General features: G+C 44.1%; 1 protein-coding gene across 1 annotated transcript in view; it reads right to left on the reverse strand.

Annotated features, from left to right (window-relative positions):
* Positions 1-319: 319 nt before the first annotated feature.
* TOP1 (DNA topoisomerase I) overlaps positions 320-20,752 on the reverse strand; it is a 92,409-nt gene continuing 71,976 nt past the window's right edge. The window contains exons 11-21 of the mRNA XM_081096956.1: positions 18,414-18,536; positions 15,441-15,628; positions 15,030-15,174; positions 10,853-10,996; positions 9,731-9,916; positions 8,738-8,806; positions 7,393-7,507; positions 6,297-6,424; positions 3,112-3,206; positions 2,734-2,883; positions 320-1,612 (exon numbers count right to left, since the gene is read on the reverse strand). Of these exons, the coding sequence (XP_080953082.1) occupies positions 1,510-1,612; positions 2,734-2,883; positions 3,112-3,206; positions 6,297-6,424; positions 7,393-7,507; positions 8,738-8,806; positions 9,731-9,916; positions 10,853-10,996; positions 15,030-15,174; positions 15,441-15,628; positions 18,414-18,536 (1,446 nt within the window). The 3' untranslated portion in view covers positions 320-1,509. The remainder of the gene's footprint in view (positions 1,613-2,733; positions 2,884-3,111; positions 3,207-6,296; positions 6,425-7,392; positions 7,508-8,737; positions 8,807-9,730; positions 9,917-10,852; positions 10,997-15,029; positions 15,175-15,440; positions 15,629-18,413; positions 18,537-20,752) is intronic.

The raw sequence follows: 20,752 nt of genomic DNA on the forward strand, positions 1-20,752 counted from the left end.
GGCCAGCACACATGGAAAGTGCTCCCAAAATCTGCCTCCCAAATACACTTGCTCTAGCCTTCTAATACAGTCCCTGCACCCCATCTGTTCTTGTAGACTTTCTGCACTCTCCCTCACTTCCTGGGCCTGCCTTCATCCTAAAGGTGTGCACTTTGACTCTCCTTTGACCTACACCCATGGCAGCAGGACTCCTGGGGAGGGACCCAACCTTGCTGACCAGAGTAGCCAGACCAGACCACTTCTGTACCAAGTAAGTCCCAACCCCAGAGTCCCACTCTGGCCTGGAGCCCTAGGTAACAAAGAGGCAGACACTTAGTTTCCGTTAGGTTGTAGGAATTTATTTTAAATAACCTACAGTTGATTAAAAGGGAATTCATGATAAAAATAGAAGATACTTGAGGAGAGATGTGGGAAATGGACTCTGCACGCACACTAAACTAACAATGCCTCTAAAACTAATGATTATAGCAAAAAATGTTTTCACATTAAAATTCTGCTTTTTATGTGTTCTTTTTTTCCATTTTTTTTACACAATTACAAAAGAAAAAATAAAAGCCCTAAAATCTTGATTATTTTTTTTTTGGACCAAATACTCATTTTCCTCTAGACTTATTGACCTGTGACACTTTTTATACAATAAAATCTTTCAGGTGAAAGACTGGGGTTTAAAATGAAAAAGATGTTATCTGAAAGGGTACAGAAAATGCTCAGAACAAAGGATGATGGGAAAATGGTTTCAGTCACTGATTATTTCATTATCCTTAGACTCACTCACCCCTCATCCCTCCCCGACCCCAATCTACACGATCTTTAAGATCAAGAAAAAGGTTTAAATATTTTAAAATAATTAAAAAGAAATAAAAATTCACATTTAAAAAGGAACACTCAAGTCAGGAAATATTTTCCCATCATGCTTTTCTGTGAACAGGTGTCTGAACCAAAACACTGCCGATGTCACAACTGCTTCAAGTTTAATGAAAATTGATTCCCATGACAATAGATATTGACAACTCTTAACAGGTGCGCCGGGTTTTTGTTCTACTTAATTTTAAATTCCTGAAATGGGGGAGAGGGGAGGGAGTTTAGGAATTCATTTCTATTAAAATATAGAAGTTATTGCAAAACCCTAACTGTAAAAACGCACCAATATAATCGGATTTTGTATACAGTAGCTAAGAGAATCCAAATGTGTCAGTGAAACAGTGAATTTGCCTGGCAGAACTCTGACAAATTCCCATCCACTTGCCCTCTTGAAAATAAAAACAAAATTCAAAACAAATCATACAGCTAGAATTTTGATATCTGAAATATTTTTAAATAAGTTGTCCATAGGACAACTGGCTCAGCTCTCCCTTATAATATCTTCAGGTTTATCTTTTCTCAAAGATGTTGGTTTGTTAAGACTTGCTGCCTCTCCCCCATCAGGTGTGAGGGCAAGCGAGGCTCACAGTTTATCCATCTTCTCCAAACCACACTGTTCCTTTTCACAGAACTGCTCCTCAAGACTGGCTAGAACTCATAGTCCTCGTCAGCCATGTCGATAGCCCAGGCAAACTTCTCCCGCTGGGTTTTGTTGTAAATTTTCTCAATTGGGACCCCCCACTTCTTGCACCTGCAAACAAGGGAGAAAAAGGGGGGTTTAGTGTCTCTGGGAGCAATAGCCCAGACCTGGGGCCAAGGCTTGGATGTGCTGCCTTCTCCTTCACATGTATCTGGTGAGAACGAGAAAGTAGGTGCTACTACAAATGCACAAATGAGAAAGATACAGATAAAAAGACCAAGGTAGAACACAATTATGTTCTCATGCAGCTAATGAGCACAAAGCTGAAAACTGAACCCAAGCATCTGACTCAAGTCCATAGTGCCTTGCAAACTAACCAATCCCCTGACACCAAACAGGGCAAAAGAGTAGGAAAGGGTACAAGAGTAGGATGGAAAAAGGCCTAGAAGAGTAGGTGCCACAAAGGATGATTCTTCTACCTAGGCCCAGAACTTATCAACTCAAGGTAACTAATAAGCATCTTCATAAAAGCCACTTATTTGGGGATATTATTTTATGACTGTGTGTGTGTGTGTGTGTGTGTGTGTGTGTGTGTGGTAGGGGATGGAGGAAGTGAGCAAACCATAGAAAATTTATCTGCCTTTGTTAAAAGGTCCCTCGAACTCTTTGTATAGGTTGCTTAAATCAGTGTTCTCATTTTTGTTTTTTCTCCTTGTTCCTACCTTTCTTCCTTCACTTGTAAATTATTTTATTGAAACACTAGCGGCCCAGTGCATGAAATTTGTGCCTGGGTAGGGTCTCTAGGCCTGGCGGACAAACAGGGCCGATCGGGGCCTTGCCTTCCTTTGTTCCACGCCGCCCCCTGGTGGTCAGCGCACATCATAGTGAGCAATTGAACTCCCTGTAGAACTCCCAAGGGGGCACTTTGTATATTAGCCTTTTACATATATGAGGTTTTGTTGAAGTGAGGGGCTCTTTTATATTTTTCCTTCAATACAGGTGAAGAGTTTCTATTTTTATCTAGGAGGGGGACTGCACCTGCGTTTTTAAAACATACATAAACACACTCAAAGGCACTGTAACAGCACTGACCACTGAAGTCCATCCAGACTGTTCTGATGCCTCTGCAGCACGCACAGGCTGGCAGAGGTTTCCCAGAGCACTAGAAGTGCATGGTTCTTTCATAATCCCGCCACCCTTCTCAAGCCAGTAGCAAAGGGCTCAATGCTTACCAAGCCACTGAGATCCTTGGGTCCAGATAATTGAGTTTGGAGGTTCCCAAAGCAATCTGTTTATTCTCCTCTCGGTCTGTGGCCTGAACTTCAAGCTTCATCAATTGTTCCTCCAGTCTCTGCACAGCCTTCTTCTTTGACTCTACCACCCTGGGAGAATGGATGTCATCAAGAACCAGACCTGGCCTCTGGCAAGAACACTGCAACCCCACCCTGACACTTAGGTGGCAGTAAAAGCAGAAAAGTCCCAAGTACAGAGATTTCCAAAAAGCATCATTCTGAAACCCTAGAAAAGCTGGAGCCCAGAAACCTGGCCCATATTACACATGCTTTTTTCTCTCAACCAACCCTCAGCTTTGCACATCACCAGGCACATACTTTTTGGTCTTTGTATCCTTCATGACCTTGGCATCAGCTTTAGCACTTTTCAGGTCTCTCCGGGCATCTGCTAGCTGTTCCTTCTTGGCATCAATCTGGGTGGGGGAAGAACATCAATCAGTTTTAGAAATACAAGACGCCTAGAGAGAAGAAAAGAACTACTGTATCACAGAAGATGAAACCTAGACGTCTCCACCAGGCAGGCAGTCTCCCTTGGTGATCTGCCAGGTAAAAACACCCAAGGGTGGCTTCATGAAAGCACAGAGTAGGTGCACAGTGACTGCTGAATTCAACTGCTACTTGGCCATTTATGTTCTTCAGTGACCCACCAAGAAATGAGCATTCTATAAGCAGAGATCCAGGGCTCCATTAATCCAGATGTTCAGGAAGAGAACCAGCTGGGACTAGGAATGTGGGTGCTAATCTTTTAGATGAATGTGGCCATAGACACCTGACAAGAGGGCTATAGACAAGCTGTTTATACAATGGAACCTGAGCCAGGCCCTGGCCTTCATTCCAAGAATGCTGCAGCTGAGACAGGATCCTTGCATTGACTGAGCCCACTTCATTTCTTAGATTATGCCAGCACTCTGGGAAGGAGCTGTCAGCTTCTAGAGAAAAAAGGATGTGTGAAGAGAATATCCAAGGGACTAAAAAATGGCAACTAAAAGGTCAGCTAGTCCATTCCAAGCTGATATATGGCATGTCCTGCCTTTGGCATTGTTTTCAAAAGGAGAGGGAGCTGATCCCTGGCCGGGTGGCTCAGTTAGTTGGGGTGTTGTCCTGTACATCAAAAGGTCATGGGTGCAATTCCAAGTCAGGGCACAAACCTAGGTTGCAGGTTCAGGGCCTGTACCGGAGGCAACCAATAGATTTTTCTCACATTGATGTCTCTCTCTCTCTCCCCTCTCTAAAGTCAATAAACATATCCTCTGGTTAAGATTTGTAAAAAAAGATAGAGGGAGCTGAGACAGGAAGACAAAGTAGTACTCCTCAGAAACAGATTTGAAAACATTTTTAGCAGTGGACCTCTTTTTCCAAATGAATCTCATGGAGTCCCAGTCTATAAAAAAAAAGACCAGGGCAGTTGCAACTTTTCTTGCTTGACAGAGCCCTTGAAAAACACCTCGAGAACCTAAGCTTTTCTCTGAGTTCCTGTTTGAGGATGGCAGTAGGCAACACCATGGAACTAGAACCCAACCTGTGAGCTCTCGCTGCTGAGTGCAGGTACCCCGGACCTGCTCACCTTGTTTACCTGGAGGTCAAGGGGACCGCTGCAGAGTAAATGTATGCCTGATTCAAACACACTGGGCTGTTGCTCTCAGCCTAGAATTGCCTATTAGATGCACATACACAGCCCCAGATTGGAAACAGAGGCTACCATTGTGAGACAATCATTAAATGCATTTTACTATGAATGGCTTACTTCCAACATTTATGTTGTCCAAAGGCAAGCTGAAGGAACTGACTCTATACACAAAAGCATCACAGACACCATTAGCCAGATTCTTCTTAGGCTAAAAATGCAACACACCACAATCTTTTAACCATTTCTGTGAATGCTAAGTTGGCAGACTATGTCAAATTCTCTCAAAGCATCAAAGAATCCATTGATTCACTTGGCAAAGGGGCGTGTGTTTGCTTTGTGGGCACACAAGGAGAGGGTTCCTGGGCTTGGAGGGCTCGTCTGGCAGGCAGCCTGGGCTGCCCAGGCAGTGGTTCCAGAGTGAGGTCAACAAAAGACCTCCTCATACTCCAGGGAGGGGTCTCCTGAATTAGGTAAACACCTGAATATTCATGCTTTTATTTCTGGCTCAGAACAACATGAGAAGAGTAAATGATACCAGGTGACAGCCATTTAACAGAGTGGCAAGAAAAGGGAGCTGCTAGGAAGGGTGGTCTGTAGGGTTCTTTGCCTGCCAAACATATGGTCCAAGGATTTGAGAGCTCTGTGGACACATTCATTTACTGTGGATGTATGCATCCCTTCAGGTAAGTCAGCACCATAGGTTGTGCGTATCTTTTGACCCAGATGTACTACTCCTAGGTATTTATCTTGAAGATATTTCAACAGAACAAAATTTCATGATGGGCTTGAAAATATGTATGTGGTCTCACTATATAGCAGTTTTTAAACTCCAGTTGTCCAAGTACAGAATTCTGTGAACATGGATGGAAAAATATCACATCTGTAATTTCATCAACCTCTAGTTGAAATTCATCATTTATCCTCCAATTATGTGGGCAACAAACTATAGTGATGTGATACAAGTAGTACCTATGATTTTATCAGCAATAGATAAGTAGATATTTTCATATCAATAATTATTGCAGATCTCTTAAAGTATCATATTCATTACTACCTTGAAATTTACAGGTTATTAGAACCACCTTGCGATTTTAATAAGTTAATAAGGAAACACATTTATTACTATATCAGACTTTAAAATATATTTGGTAAGTATATTTCATGATAGTTGGTTTCCTTTATAACCCTATGTGTCAGCAATGAAAATTCTCACTGTGGGTTAGTACATAAGAATGAATTAGCTCTGCAACCACTGCTCACACAAAAAAGCTCAGTACCAGGCAGAGTCGGAGGAAGGAGAAAGGCACATAGAAGAGGAACAGTATCTATTTGTTTGCATGTCAGTTTCTCCCTAGCATTCAAAAGATGTTTGAAGAAGAGCTACATAAAATATGATTCCCTGTGGAATGTGCAAAAATAAGAATAGTTGTGCTAGAATTGGGGGGAAATTAACCATCATTGTTTCATCTTTTCAATTTGATACTATCTAATTTGGAAATAATTATATTTCTGGGCTGTGGCAAGGAATTGTGAAGACTTTATCTATTATCCTCGTGTATAATAAAGACAATTAGCCATATTTCAACCTGAGCTTTTCAAAATGGGAAGTGGCCAATGCAGAACTTGTGCACACAGAATGAGCACCTTCTGAACAGTGGGTACCAGGCACTCAGTGTCTTCCTCAAGGATGACTGCTATCACAGTTCCATTTGTTTAGCTCTAGTGTAGACCTTTCTTCCAGAACAGACCCAGAACTGGCCTTCTAATATCCCAGCCTGGAAGGCTGAATTAAAAATGCCTTTTGTTTTCAGAATATCAACTCATGGCAGACACAGTTCTCTTCATTTTGCTACCCCACCATCCAGATTCAAAATACCTTAGATTGCAAGTTCATCATGGACTTCTCAAAAGTTTTTGGTGGTGCCCTCTGATGGTTACAAAGAATTGCAACAGCTCGGTTGGCACGGTTATAAGATAGGATCTTTGCTGGGATGTTCTCATCCGCTGTACAGAAAGAAACGTGACAGTAAAAAAGAGTGAATTTGTACAACCAGAGAGAATACCCATGTGCCTTCCCTAGTGCTCCATCCTCATGATTTTACTGGCTCTCATGTCACTCCAATGATCAAGTTTCCCCAAACCACCAATCAGTTCAAAATCAAAAGTCTACACACTCATCTGCTTGCGGAATGCCCGCTTCCCCAACCTACCCCACCCAATGTAACCTGAAGAAAATAGGGACTTGGGACAGAAAGAAGCCAAGGTAGAGAAGACAAAGGGACCATAAATTTTACATTTTAAAACCCCAAGGCAATATATTTTTTTAAGTACAATAAAAAGTGTTAGCCAAGGAATTTTCTTACTTGTGTCATTCTTTATCCTGCCCTAAAATACTGACCTTCTACATATCCATCTTTGGCTTTTCTGGCTCATATTCTAAAACCATTGAACATATTTATAGAGGACAGTAGGAATTTAGCAGTGACTGGGCTCCAGGAAAAAAGCTTGCAGACTGTGGTGATACCTTCTGCAGCTGGTTTTTAGAATTCAACCTACTCATAAGGGAAAAAATTGACAGAAACCTCAAGGAAAGGATTTGCTCTGATATTACTTTAGTAACCATGACAACCTACTCTCCAATTTAACAGAACATTACAGCACTATGTCTTTTCTCTGTGAGCTTTAAAATAACATACATATAAAACAGAAAGTGCAAGCATTTTCAGAGCAGATAGAACGCCCCTGTCAGCATTCCACAAATCGAAACTAGAAGCTGGGGTAGGAATGGAGGAAATGGCACTGGTCTTATATTTATACAGACTAAACCTTAGCTCTCTACTGGAGGGATGGAGGGAAAAGTTTCCAGTCACAATGTTAAGAGAAAATGTGGAACAGACCTAGGATTTTAGTGGGACAAGGGCACTGGGCATCACCAGCAGGGTGTGGGCCCTGGGTGGCCAAGCAGTACTTACGGGCTGTGAGTTCTTTTAGCTGCTGCTGTAGCGTGATGGAGGCATTGTAGGTACGGAACACCTTGGCAGTCAAGCCCTCCATGAGATCCTGAAGATGCTTATTTAAAATAGCAGTCTGGATGAGATAAAGCAACAAGGATGTTGGAATTTATGGTAAAAGCCACACAACCCCATCCCTTCTGGCAAGCTCGAGGACACTGATACCAGTGCATCATGACCTTGCCAAGTTTACTGCTCTGCCAGACGGAAGGTAGGAAAAGTGAAAGAGAATTCTGGAATGTAGGGGTCATGATACCTCCCTAAGATGTACTTCAATCTTAAGCAGGCCCATAAAGCAAATGTGTCCTTCCCTGTTAACATCATCCCTGATAGGATATTGCCGGGAGCCGGTCCATCCTTGCTGTTTCAAGGGACCTGGCATATATGGCATACTGTTCTTAATATGTTTGCTCACCTTCTTGGCGCTGTGTTTTAACCAAGGTCACCTCTCTGAGAAAGGTTGTTTCCCCAGGTAGGGATTTTCCCCTGAAGTTAGGGAGGGAATAAAACCTCTTAACTAAGTACCAGGTGGGTAATTAATCAGTTTAACTATGAACAATCACGCTTAAGCTACATAATCTTTACTCCCTGGAATGGAGATAAGAAACACCCTAACCTTTGGAATAAAGATTGATAGGATTGGAATCAACTGGTATAAATACAGATGTAACAAGACAACAGGACACAGAACTTAGATGAAGATCCTAGAGACAGAACCTGGCTACAGAATCTGGATAGAACATGGCAAGAGAACCTGACTAGAACCTGGTGACTGAACCTGGCTGGAGAACCTGGACAGAACCTGGCTGGAGAACCTAGCGAGGGAACATGGCTACAGAACCTGGCTGGAGAACCTGGAGAACCTAGCAAGAGAACATGGACATAGAACCTGGCTGGAGATCCTGACCAGAACCTGGCTAGAGATCCTGGCTAGGCTGCTGATCAACTGAACGCGGTCTCCGTGTCATTCCTTCTTCGCCGACTCCGTCCACACCTTTGGGGACCCCTGGACCTGCTGGGGTTGGACCCCAGCAGGATATGAAGGACAGGTCTGGGGTCTCCAGAGGTGGCTGGCATCTAGCCAAGGGAAGGCTTGCAGGAATCAGAGGATAAAAGCAGGGTCTGTTTACCCTCGTCTTAGGGCTTTGGCCCTGGATTCACTGTATGCCCAAGGGAGGAAGAGCATAGAGGACGCCACAGGATAAGCTGAGGGGAGAGCCCAAGTCACCCCAGGCAAACCTCTCCATTAGGAGCTTGTGGGCTCTGGCCGGGCCCCTCTTCAACCCAGTGCACTTTGTCCACTCACATTGAGTCTATCAAAAAGATCATCCTCAGGCTGTTTGTTCTCCATAAATAGTTGTAAGTTCTTAAAAACCTACAAGAAATAATAATTTTTAAGACCTTTACTTTGGAAACACTTATAACTTTAAAAAAAACACACAAAGCACTAGGGGCACCACATTCTTTACCCAAACTCATTTACCGTTTGTGCAGTGTGCATGTCTGCTGGCTCTCTCTCTGTGTGCGCTAATTATCTGTTTTGAACAATCTGTGGGTACTTACACAGGATGGAGGTTCACAGTATTTATCAGCTTCATAAATTTACAGTGATACCTTTTTATCGAATCTACTGTTCATACTCCAATTTTGTCAGCTGACCTAATGATATCCTCACCCTCCAACCACTCCCAATGTGGAATCCAATCTAAGCTCAGGATTTACATTTAACGGCCAGGTCCCTTTAGCTTTATTTCATCTGGAGCATTGCAACAGCCAGTAAAGCCCACATTACTGATGAAACCTCAGCCCGAAGGCTGGATTACTGGGATCCTACACTCTGTAGGCCTCTGGTTAAAGCCCAATATGGGGGGAGGGGAGGTGCACTGAGCTGCAATACCTCTTCAGCTACAGGCTTAGAGATCTAAGCACCAAAAGGCTACTTTTTCACTCAATCAGGACCTGGGGAGAAGTCGAGCCAAGCAACAAATGACAAATGTGCAACATGACCAAGGGATATGGAAATATAGTTACATCATTAAAATGACATCGTGGGTTTAATCTTATGCTGAGTTTATTATGAGGGCCAACCTCTACAGCATACTGTTGAATACTGCTATGGGAGATGGCCCTCATTCCCAGGAATTGGGGGTGAGGGCAGGGACACCAAATAATACCTCTCTCCTCTCTTTTGAGTATTTTTCTAGTGCCCAGCAAAGCACAGAGCACACATAAAGCACTCAACAAAAATGCTTGTTGAATGGATGGATGAATGAATAAAAAATAGGCCACATCAACTTACTCGTTTCTCAACAGGGACTTTGTTATAGTATCTGATTGAGTCCTTCCCAAGGAAGTCAAACTCGACCACATATTCCTGGCCATCCAACTCCGGGTGCAGATTGATATGCTCCACGCGCAGCGAGCAGCAACCCACAGTGTCCGCTGTTTCTCCTTCCTCTTTCTCATTGCCTGCTCTCAGAGCAAGCTGTCCCAGGAGGAGAAAGTGAGAGAAGATATAAAGATTAGCATGAATGAAGAAACTTCAGTCTCACAGGATCTCTACGAAACCAAAATCAGAATCCTCTCAATTCTCTTTGGGGACAGAGCATTATTCTGCAAGACCTGGGATCTGCATTGTTGCTTCTTCCTCTATAAAATGAAGTATGAAGAGTCATGGGGATATTAAACTTCCCTATAAATCTAACCTCTTTACCCTGTCTTCTCAACTGGGAATGGAGAAAAGGAAGGACTTTTTTTTTTTTTTAAAGCAGCAAGTGAGGGAGTGTTTCTAGTCTTGGCAATCAGACTCAAAAAGTTAGTTTCTTAATTTTGCTTAATTTTTGAGACAATTTAGAATTTGTGCTCAAATATATAAAGTATAAAACTTGTGGGGAAAAACATGGAATCTTTTCTTCTCAAGAATACTGAGAAAGTGATCTCCAGAACAGTCTCTCAAACTGTAGTTGTGACATATTAGCAGAATTTCAACCAATTTTAAGGGTTATAATCTTATTTTTTTACAAGAAACAGGAAAATATCAGAATTCATTGCTCGTAGGACAGCAAAAGCATTGCTTTGTGCAACTTTTGTTTCAGTTACACAAACACAAATATAATTGTGTTGGGATGTGATGCCAATTATTTTTGGTGGCTCATAGAGTTTGAGAATGTCACAGCATTTCCGGCATATTCAGGTTCAGGCAAACTCCTATCAGGCAGACTGTTCAGACAGCACCAGACATGGACTGAATGACTCTCCATTTCTACCCTCCCTATTGGACCAGAGACTGGATAAGTAGGACCCCAGGTGTTGGCTTGTCACCACCTCCCCAGTACTTAGCATGGGGCCCAGAGGAGTAAACACTCCCTACATCTTTGTTAAGCTGAACACATCAGGCAATGTGACAGGCAGATGCTCTCACCTTGTCGATGAAGTACAGGGCAACAGCTCTCTGCCTGACTTTCATCTCTTTGGACTTCCAGTCTTCTCGATACTGGTTCCGGATCTTGTCCACACACTTCTTCAGCCTCCGAGCGGTCTCGTATTTCTGCCAGTCTTTCTCACCCTGCAAAGACCCAACCCCCAAAGGTGGATTGCTTAGGGATGGTGAGTAATGATAAACTGTAAATACCCAAGTTCAGGGCTCTGCACCAAAAAGAAGAAACTTGAGCTTTTAAGCAAGGGAGAAAAGCAGAGTACTAAAGAAAAATTTTCAGGCCTTTAACCTGATGAGAACTCATGTGGTCCCGTTTCACTATCGAGCTCAACTGACTCCTAATTACTAAGAAAACCTCTGGCTTCCACTTTTTGAAATGTTTACATTCTTGGGAAAGGCCCACATGGCATGTCCCCAAACTGACTTCTGTCAACACAAAGGGTATAAACACCCCCATCACAGCTTTACTGTGGAATCTGTGACCCAACAGCAGTTTTCCACTGGAACGGAATTTCATTAAATTCAAGACAACCATTTAGTTTGATGGAAGAGACTGTGAAGGAAGCAGAACCAAAGATTACAACATGTAATTATGAAGGCACACAATGATTTCTAGAAAGAGCCGTAATTAAGCACCATTTTCTAACTTCTGCATTTAAAAGTATTCTTGATTAGACTGGGGGAAATAATGTTACTGGGAAGTCTTTTCTTTGTAAACATTAGAGCTTTTTGTGGAAGGTTTAAAAATTGAATTCTACAGCAAATTAAAGACTTTTGAAAGGGTGTGAAAAGGCTGAAATCTTGCATCAATTAGTATCAAGTCAGAAAGGTAAGGAGAGAAAAAATATCCAAGAAATCTAAGATCATCAGAAGTATTACCAGGCCTAAAACACACTATATGGACATGCATGCAGGGATGGAATTTCAGAACCCAAGAATATGCTCTTAATTCCTCCACCCCACAACAAAAGAGTAGTAGTGATTTTACCCACATATGCCTGCTTCCTGCCTATGACACGTGGTCCTTGAGATGTAAGAACTGTGATCAAGGTAACTGGCCTGAGCACGTAGGAGTGTGAGGTACATGGAACAAGAAATGTCTTCTACTTCTCCTAACAAACACTCAGAAATGAAAGCTCACTCAAGTATACTAAGGAGTTGTCAGCACCCTCCCACACTGAGTGTGGACTAGCTATATGTATTTGTTTGGCATAAAACAAGAGGTTCAGTAACTATATGTTGTTGTGGGTGGGTGATTTAGTCGTTTGATGATACAGAAGAAATACCTATTTCCAGACAATGGAAAGCTGAAAATTTCTCACAGATTTTTCTCAGTACATTTTGACATTTAAGAGTAAGAACAGGTGTGATATAAGCTGTCCTTGTGAACAAGTCAGTAATACATCTCCGTGACATAACACATAAGATTAGACACGGAAGGCTTGTCTACAACAATACAGTCTCCAGCTCAGGAGTGGGCTTCTCTCCCCTTACTCTAAAAGGCACAGAGGCCTACCACAGCCTGACTCTGACTCTTCCAAGTCCTGTAGAATTTATTTCCTCAGTCCCTTAGTCATGCCACTGAAACAAGGTTTAGAAAACCCAACAAATAATTCATTCGCTGAGGCTACCACAAGACCAACTTTTCCTCATATGTTGGTTGGGCTTCTGATACAGGGATCCAGGATTCTCTCAAATAAGGACCCAGCGATGGGGATGAGGCAGAAGCCACCTTGTCTAGGTCCAGCAGGGGAGGGCAGGCCTCTAGGAAGTATGTTTATACTTGCTGCCTTCAGTGTCCCTGAACAGAATCCAGAGTAAAATGCACTTGAGCAAGTTTCAGAATACTTGTAAAAAATAAAGTATCTATTTTGGTCTTCCAAGCCAAGGTTTTTACCAAAACCATCTCAGTAAAACAAGGTATCCACTGTAGAGGGGCTGCCTTTAACCCCGTCCTCTTCCCCTACTCAGTCAACCCTCTGTAATGGACAAGAATCCACTGCCCAGCTGGTGTGGATCAGTGGCTGAACACTGACATATGAACCATGAGGTCACAGTTCAATTCCTGGTCAGTGCACAGGCCTAGGTTGCAGACTCGATCCCATCTGGGGCATGCAGGAGGCAGCCTATCAATGAGTCTCTTTCATCACTGATGTTTCTATCTCTCCCTCTCCCTTCCTCTCTGAAATCAATCCTATCCTATATAATAAAAGGCTAGTATGTAAATCGACCTAATGGCGAAACGACCAGTAGCTATGACGTGCACTAACCACCAGGGGGCAGACGCTCAACGCAGGAGCTGCCCCCTGGTGGTCAGTGCGCTCTGATAGGGGGAACACCGCTCAGCAAGAAGCCGGGCTCATGGCTGGCGAGCACAGCAGCAGTGGCAGGAGCCTCTCCCACCTCCGCGGCAGCTGACAGTCGGACATCCCCCGAGGACTCCCAGACTGCGAGAGGGCGGGCTGAGGGACACCTCCCCCTCCCCCACCCCCAGTGTACGAATTTCGTGCACTGGGCCTCTTGTAAAAGCTGAAGGATTCACATTTCTTATCCCCTCAACAAATACCACTTGCCAAGTTTTTAACCATCTTCTTGACTCTTAGGATCCCAACCCAGCTGACTAGAGTCAGCCACTGGATATAAGGTTCTAGGCAGGACCTACATGTGGGTGACTTCTAGGTTCACTGCCATAACCATCATCCAGAAACCTGCACAAATCTCTGCCCTTGAAGTACTACCATCACTTATTTTAGGTCATCACCATTTCTTGCCTGGAATACTAAAGAGTCTCCTTACTTGTTTGCATCTAAACCACAGAGCAGCAGTCAGAATGATCAATTATGTCACAGGTTCCTAAAACACAAACCTAGTATTACTCACCCTCTTTAAAACCCAGTGGCCTCCTATTGGACTTAGGATAATATAAAAAACCTTCAGGAAATGTCTGAAGATTTGGCCTGCATCCCTCTCTAGCCTTCCCTGAATTTCCTTCATAAAGTTGTTCCTGGCCTCTTAACTGCTGAGAATAACTGCTCGATTTATCTAAAGCATTTAATATTTGCCTTTCTTCTAGTATAACTGAATTCTTACTGAATTTGCCCACCAGACCACAAGTTCTTTGAGGGCTAAAACCGCTGTTTATCCACCTGTGTGGGATTTCAAAAGGGAATACAATATAATACATTTCTTTACATGAATTCACTTTTGCTCACCATGAGGTTCTCTTTCTGATTCTCTACTTACTCTAAACTAGAAAAAGTGACATTTTCAAAATGAAGAAAACATAAATGGGCAATTTTCATCAGAACACAGGATTATGAGCTAGAAAAGGTGCAGTTTAGTCTCACTAAGATACATGGCCTTTTGAGTTATGGCCTTACTGGTTAAACAAACGTTTAATGACCTATAAACCAAGATTAAGAAGGTCTTTAGTCCCAGTCCCCTACATGTAAACAGTCATAGTCTACATGGAACTAATTCCTTGAACTGTTTTCTTGCGGAGCTCCTCTCTGTCTGCTGGTCACATTTCCACGGTATGTCTAAGGAAGGAAGTTTGTGGGGCTCTCCGAAACAGGGTATTCCTGGCCGGCTAACAAGAACTGACTGCCCTTCCCAGTTTTCCCCTTTCAGTAACAGCATGTGGGTGTTCAGCAGTTGGTGACATGCTTTCATATGCATTATCCCACTTGGTCCTGGTGGAACCTACTCACCTGAAACCTTGACAAGTCAGATTATGTAAGATTTTACAACTTTTTTTTTTATTCAGAGCAATTACATTCCCTTCTTCAGAGCCAGGAAAGGTGAGGAAAAGGAAAGGAGCTGTAGAAGCCAATATATATGTACATTCTGAACACTGGCTAGCAGGCAATGTGAAGGCAGCTACCTTATTTACTTATACCATTCCTAGCACCATGCACATACTGTGTCAGGCACATACTGGGATTTCAGCAAATATTTGTGAATAAATGAGCAAGATTACAATGTGATGCAAAAACGGATACATGTTAGGAAGGTCACTGGATAATGCTAACCATGAAAGTACTTGCTTTCCTTTTGTGGGGAGGGTTTTTAATTTGTCCAAGTGATTCTAAAGTCTGAAAACATTACATTTCAACAAAAAGAAACTACCCACTAATTGGGGTAGCTCTGAGCCACCCCTTACCTTAATTCTTGAACTGGGGTTCAACATGATGTATTTAATGGAACCCTGGATGTTCTCTGTCCAGGAGACCAGCCAAGTAACCTTATTATCATGTCGGACTTCTTTCCATTTATGACCTGGAGGAGGAGAAGGAACCTTGGCATCTCTGTGGAAATAACAAAACAGGAGGGCAGAGAAATGAGGACACACGAGGAACAATTTCACCTTTCTTGACCTAATGTGGATTAATCTGCTGAGCATATATGTCCAAGTTTCTTCCTCACCAATCAATACATGAAACACACTTGGAGACGTACACATGGAAATACTGAGCTGCCCTAATCAGTTCTCTAACGTGGGAAATATTCCCAACTACTAAGAACAAAGGAAGCCCCCACTTCATTTCTGGCCCAAAAGATGAACCGGGCTCACTTGCTACAGTTGATGATTATGTCCTCAGGCATGACCCGTCTCTTCAACATGCCCATCTTGGGGTGGTTGCCACGGCCACGGAAAAGCCCAGGCGGTTCTATCTTGAAGTTGGCAATTCTCTCTCTGTGGTTATCCATAATACAGAAACCATATTCTTTCAGTATTTTTTCATTCTCCTCTTTGATTTTCTGGAAGACAGAAAGAAAATACTCAAAATGGGTTCAAATGGCTGTTCTCTACTTATTTTTATCTCTTGTATGAGAACAGGTCAAAGTAAAGTCTAAAAATTGCTAAGAAATGAATTACGGAAAAACCTCTAATAGAATTTTCAAACTTAAATACAATAAAATTTCTCTAAATATCTACCTATAAGGATTAATTCAACTGTAAATTCAAAACTGATTCTGTCATCTTTAAGGATATATGTTTATAAATATACCAGAGGCCAGATGCATGAAATTCGTGCAAGAGTAGGCCTTCCTTCCCCCGGCTGCTGGCACTGGCTTCCCTCTGGCACCCAGGATCGGGGCTTCCCTCCGACCACTGGCTGGCACTTGCAGCCCCAGCTTTGTCAGGAAGGTTGTCCAGAAGGACATCCGGTCTAATTAGCATATTACTCTTTTATATATATACATTACCTTGGTAGTTTGTTGTTGTTGTTAATCCTCACAGGAGGATATTTTTCCATTGATTTTTAGAGAGAGTGAAAAGGAGGGGGAGAGATGCACATCAATTGGTTGCTTCCCGCATGCACCCCAACTAGGGCTGAGATGGAGCCTGCAACTGAGGTAGGTGCCCTTGACCAGAATCTAACCTGTGACCCTTCAGTCCACAGACCGACACTCTATCCACTGAACCAAACCGGCTAGGGTACCTCAGTAGTTTTAAATGTAACTTTAAAAATTAACACCAGTCCTAGATGGTTTGGCTCAGTGGATAGAGCATTGGACTGCGGACTGGAGGGTCTCAGGTTCGATTCCGGTCAAGGGCACATGCTTGGGTTGTGGGCTCGATCCCCAGTAGAGGGCGTGCAGGAGGCAGCTGATCAATGATTCTCTCTCACCAATGGTGTTTCTCTCTCTCTCCCCCCCCCCTTTCCTCTCTGAAATCAATAAAAATATATTTAAAATGTAAAAATTAACACCATTTTGTTAAGCACTATCAAAATGGATGAATAAGAGCCTCTCTGACAGGGCCTCATAGGCAGCAACTCCATGTTCTCTAACAGGTTCCGGAGACATTTCAGTTGAACAGCATTTCACATGGGTTTTCAAGCTCAAACAAGCCTGTTACAGATTCTTTCCTCGATACAGGTTACAGACATTGTGACCCTTGCTCCAAAAAGGAAAGGGACGGATTTGAAGCCCCCTTGCCCTCTGCTGCCTTGTCAGTCCTATTATACTTAGCAATTTAATTTGACCAAGTCCTGTTTCCCTGTGGGTGGATCCAGACTCAGAACTTACTGGCAACAAGTGTCTTTGGCAGGGGCTCTGACAAGGTGATACTTATGAAACCTCCCTATCTTTGGATCAATATTCCAAGAACGAAACACCAAAGAGGTTTTTAAGTTTAAAATCACCACTGAATAAACCAAATTTCACTAATCTGAAATATTGGGGAGAAGACTAAGCTGACATGAAAAAGGCTGATGCAATTATCATTCTTATAGTAACTCATTTTCAAATTAAAGGTCAAATAGGCATCATCAAACAATGAGTTATAGAAATATAGCCCTTGCAAGATAGCTTAGTTGGTTAGAGCACCATCCTGATCTGCCAAGGTTGCAGGTTTGCTCTCCGGTCAGGGCACATACAAGAAGCAACCAATGAATACATGAATAAGTGGAACAACAAATCGATGTGTGTTTTTTTTTCCTCTCTCTCTCTCCCTTCCCTCCTCTCTCTTGAAATCAAATAAAATTTTAAGAAATAACAAAATACAACAGCCTAAATTTTAAAATCATGCCAAGTTTTTAAAACACTTAAACTATAAGGACTTTGAAGTGCAAAGAATTTCTTAAAATCCTTAACTTCCGGACCTCCAATTTGAAAAAACAATGAAACTCCAGCTTGCACTCCTTTAGATCAGGAATTGGTAAACTTTTTCTGGATAGGAAATATTTTAGGTTTGAAAGCCATAAGGATTCTGTTGCAACTACTTAACTCTGCCACATGAATGTAGCCACAGATAATGTGTAAATGAATAGATGTGGCTGTGTTCCAATAAACTTGTTTACAAAAACAGGCAGCCTATCGTTTGCCTACTGATGCTCTAGAACAGTGATGGCGAACCTATGACACGTGTGTCAGAGGTGACACGCGAACTCATTTTTATGGTTGATTTTTCTTCGTTAAATGGCATTTAAATATATAAAATAAATATCAAAAATATCTTTGTTTTACTATGGTTGCAAATATCAAAAAATTTCTATATGTGACACGGCACCAGAGTTAAGTTAGGGTTTTTCAAAATGCTGACATGCAGAGCTCAAAAGGTTCGCCATCACTGCTCTAGAAGAAAATGACATCCCAGCTGGATACTGAAAAGATCCTTCAGGAAAAAGGATGGTCAAGGCTGAAAGATGAATATAAATGAGCATGGCTAGATTCCAGTGTAAAGTAGATCAGAGAAGAGGGAGGTACATGGCCAGTAGTATCTGATCTATCATAGCTCTCTAACATCCAGGAGCCACTGTGAGTGAGACAGATCTGTCAATCCTTAAAAACTATATTGTTGGGAGTTTTTAGGTCAGCAGCACCAGGGTTTTTATACTGAACCATCAAAGTTCTTATTCACAATCTTCAGTCTACACAAAACCCTGAAGAAAATCTACTCCACTAGGTTGAGAATCCTAAATCTTTAGTACAGAGCCATGTGAGATTACTCAAGTCAAAGCTGTCTTATAAGAACCAAGAAGAAAAATGGCTGAACCAATCCCTATTCCAAACTCCTCAGAAATTTAAAAAATGGTACCAGTTTCTCTTCCTTGCTCATCTGTTTCCGAGCTTCTGACTGGGCTTTGAAATACTGGCTCATCTGCGTAAAATCACATTTGCTTAGGTTGGTGATAATATTCTTCTCTTCATTAGTCATTTCCTAGGCAAAAGAAAACGGGGAGATAGAAAAAGGTAAATACTCTAATAAGCCCTCAGATTTCCCTGCACTTATAGCAAAGCATCATTTCTTCAGTCAAAGGTGTCTGGATAGGTAGTCAATTTAACTTAGTGAGATTTGAAAAAAATATATAACTTTATTATTCCCTTTTATTATAAAACTAGAGGCCCGGTGCACAAAAATTTGTGCACTCGGGGGGGAGGCGGGGTCCCTCAGCCTGGCCTGTGCCCTCTCCCAGTCTGGGACCCCTCGGGAGATAACGACCGGCTGGCTTAGGCCTGCTCCTGGGTGGCAGAGGGCAGGCCCAATCCCTAGGTGCAGCCCCTGGTCAGGCTCAGAGCAGGGCTGATTGGGGAATTGGGGTGCCGCCTCCTGTCATGAACCGAGCAGGGCAGATCGGGAGGTTGCGATGCCACCCTCAATCACGCTCAGGGTAGGGCCGATTGGGGGGTTGGGGCACCGCCCCGTCACACTCAAGGCAGGGTCGATGGGGGGGTTGCGGCGCCACCCCCTGTCACGCACAGAGCAGGGCCAATCAGGGGGTTGGGGCGCTGCCCCCTGTCACTCACAGAGCAGGGCCCATCAGGGGGGTTGGGGCTCCGTACCCTGTCACGCACAGAGCAGGGCCCATCAGGGGGTTGGGGAGCTCCCCCCTGTCACGCACAGAGCAGGGCCCATCAGGGGGTTGAGGAGCTCCCCCCTGTCACTCACAGAGTAGGGCTGATAGGGGAGTTGGGGCACCGCCCTGTCACACACAGAGCAGGGCGGATCAGAGGGTTGGGGCGCTGCACCCTGTCACACACAGAGCCGCAGGGCAATCAGGGGGTTGGGGAGCTCCCCCCCTATCAGGCACAGAGCAGGGCTGATCAGGGGTTTGGGGTGCCTTCCCCTGTCACGAACAGAGCAGAGTGGATAGGGAGGTTGTGGCCCCACCCCGTCACGCTGATCCCAGCGCCGGGAGGCATATTACCCTTTTACTATATAGGATAGAGGCCTGGTGCACAGGTGGGGGCCGGCTGGTTTGCCCTGAAGGGTGTCCTGGATCAGGGTAGGGGTCCCCACTGGGGTGCCTGGCCAGCCTGAATGAGGGGCTGATGGCTGTTTGCAGCTGGTCACACACCCTTCAGGGTGGGGGTCCCGCTAGGGTGCCTGGCCAGTCTGGGTGAGGGGCTGAGGGCTGTTTTCAGGCTGGCTGGTGACTGAAGCTCCCAACCGCTCCTATTTTTCTTTTGTTTTTTATTCTGGGACAGCTTTAGCTCGGAGGCTTGGCTCCAGCTCTGAGGCCTCTGTTGCTGAAAGCAGGTATCTCGTTTGTTTGGGTTCTATAATCAAAACACAGTTTCACCTCCTGCTCTGAGATCCCAGCTGGCTGAAAGCAGGTTTCTAGAGTTTGTTTAGATTCTATATTTGTAACAATGTTTCAAACTGCAAGCTGAGGCCGGCAAGGCAGGCAGGGAACATTGGAGTCCTCCGTCACTGAAGCAGGCAAGCCTCATGTTCACTTCAAGCTGCCTGGCTGCCGGCCGCCATCTTGGCTGGAAGTTAATTTGCATATGGCCCTGATTAGCCAATGGGAAGGGTAGTGGAGGTATGGCTAATTACCATGTTTCTCTTTTATTAGATAGGACTAGAGGCCCGGTGCACGAAATTCGTGCACTGGGGGGTGGGGGTCCCTCAGCCCAGCCTGCCCCTCTCACAGTGCAGGAGCCCTCAGTGGATGTCCTACCGACGGCTACAGTCTGGCAGCAGAGGCTCGGAGCAGGTGCCCGTGTGTGTCTGTGTGTGTGTGTGTGTGCACGCGTGTGTGTGTCTGGGGCCTGCCCCCAGCCGCACCACGTAGGCTCAGAGCAGTTGCCCCATGTGTGTGTGCGTGTGTGTGTGTGTGTGTGTCCCTGCTGGGGGCCTGCCCCCAGCCACACACCAGAGGCTCGGAGCAGGCACTGTGTGTGTGTGTGTGTGTGTGTGTGTGTGTGTGTGTGTCCCCGTTGGGGGCCTGCCCCCAGCCGCATCAGAGGCTCAGAGCAGTCACCCTGTGTGTGTGTGTGTGTCTGTTGGGGACATGCCCCCAGCCACACCGTGGAGGCTTGGAGCAGGCGCCCCTCTGTGTTGATCTTTCAGGCTCCTGACCTCGCCTGCATGTTGTTCTCTCCCTTGAGCTGTGGCCAGGGTGGGGTGCTGCCTGCCGGCTGTGCTTGCCT

This window comes from Myotis nattereri (assembly GCF_964212035.1).
Source record: "Myotis nattereri genome assembly, chromosome: 8".
NCBI classification, from domain to species: Eukaryota; Metazoa; Chordata; class Mammalia; order Chiroptera; family Vespertilionidae; genus Myotis; species Myotis nattereri.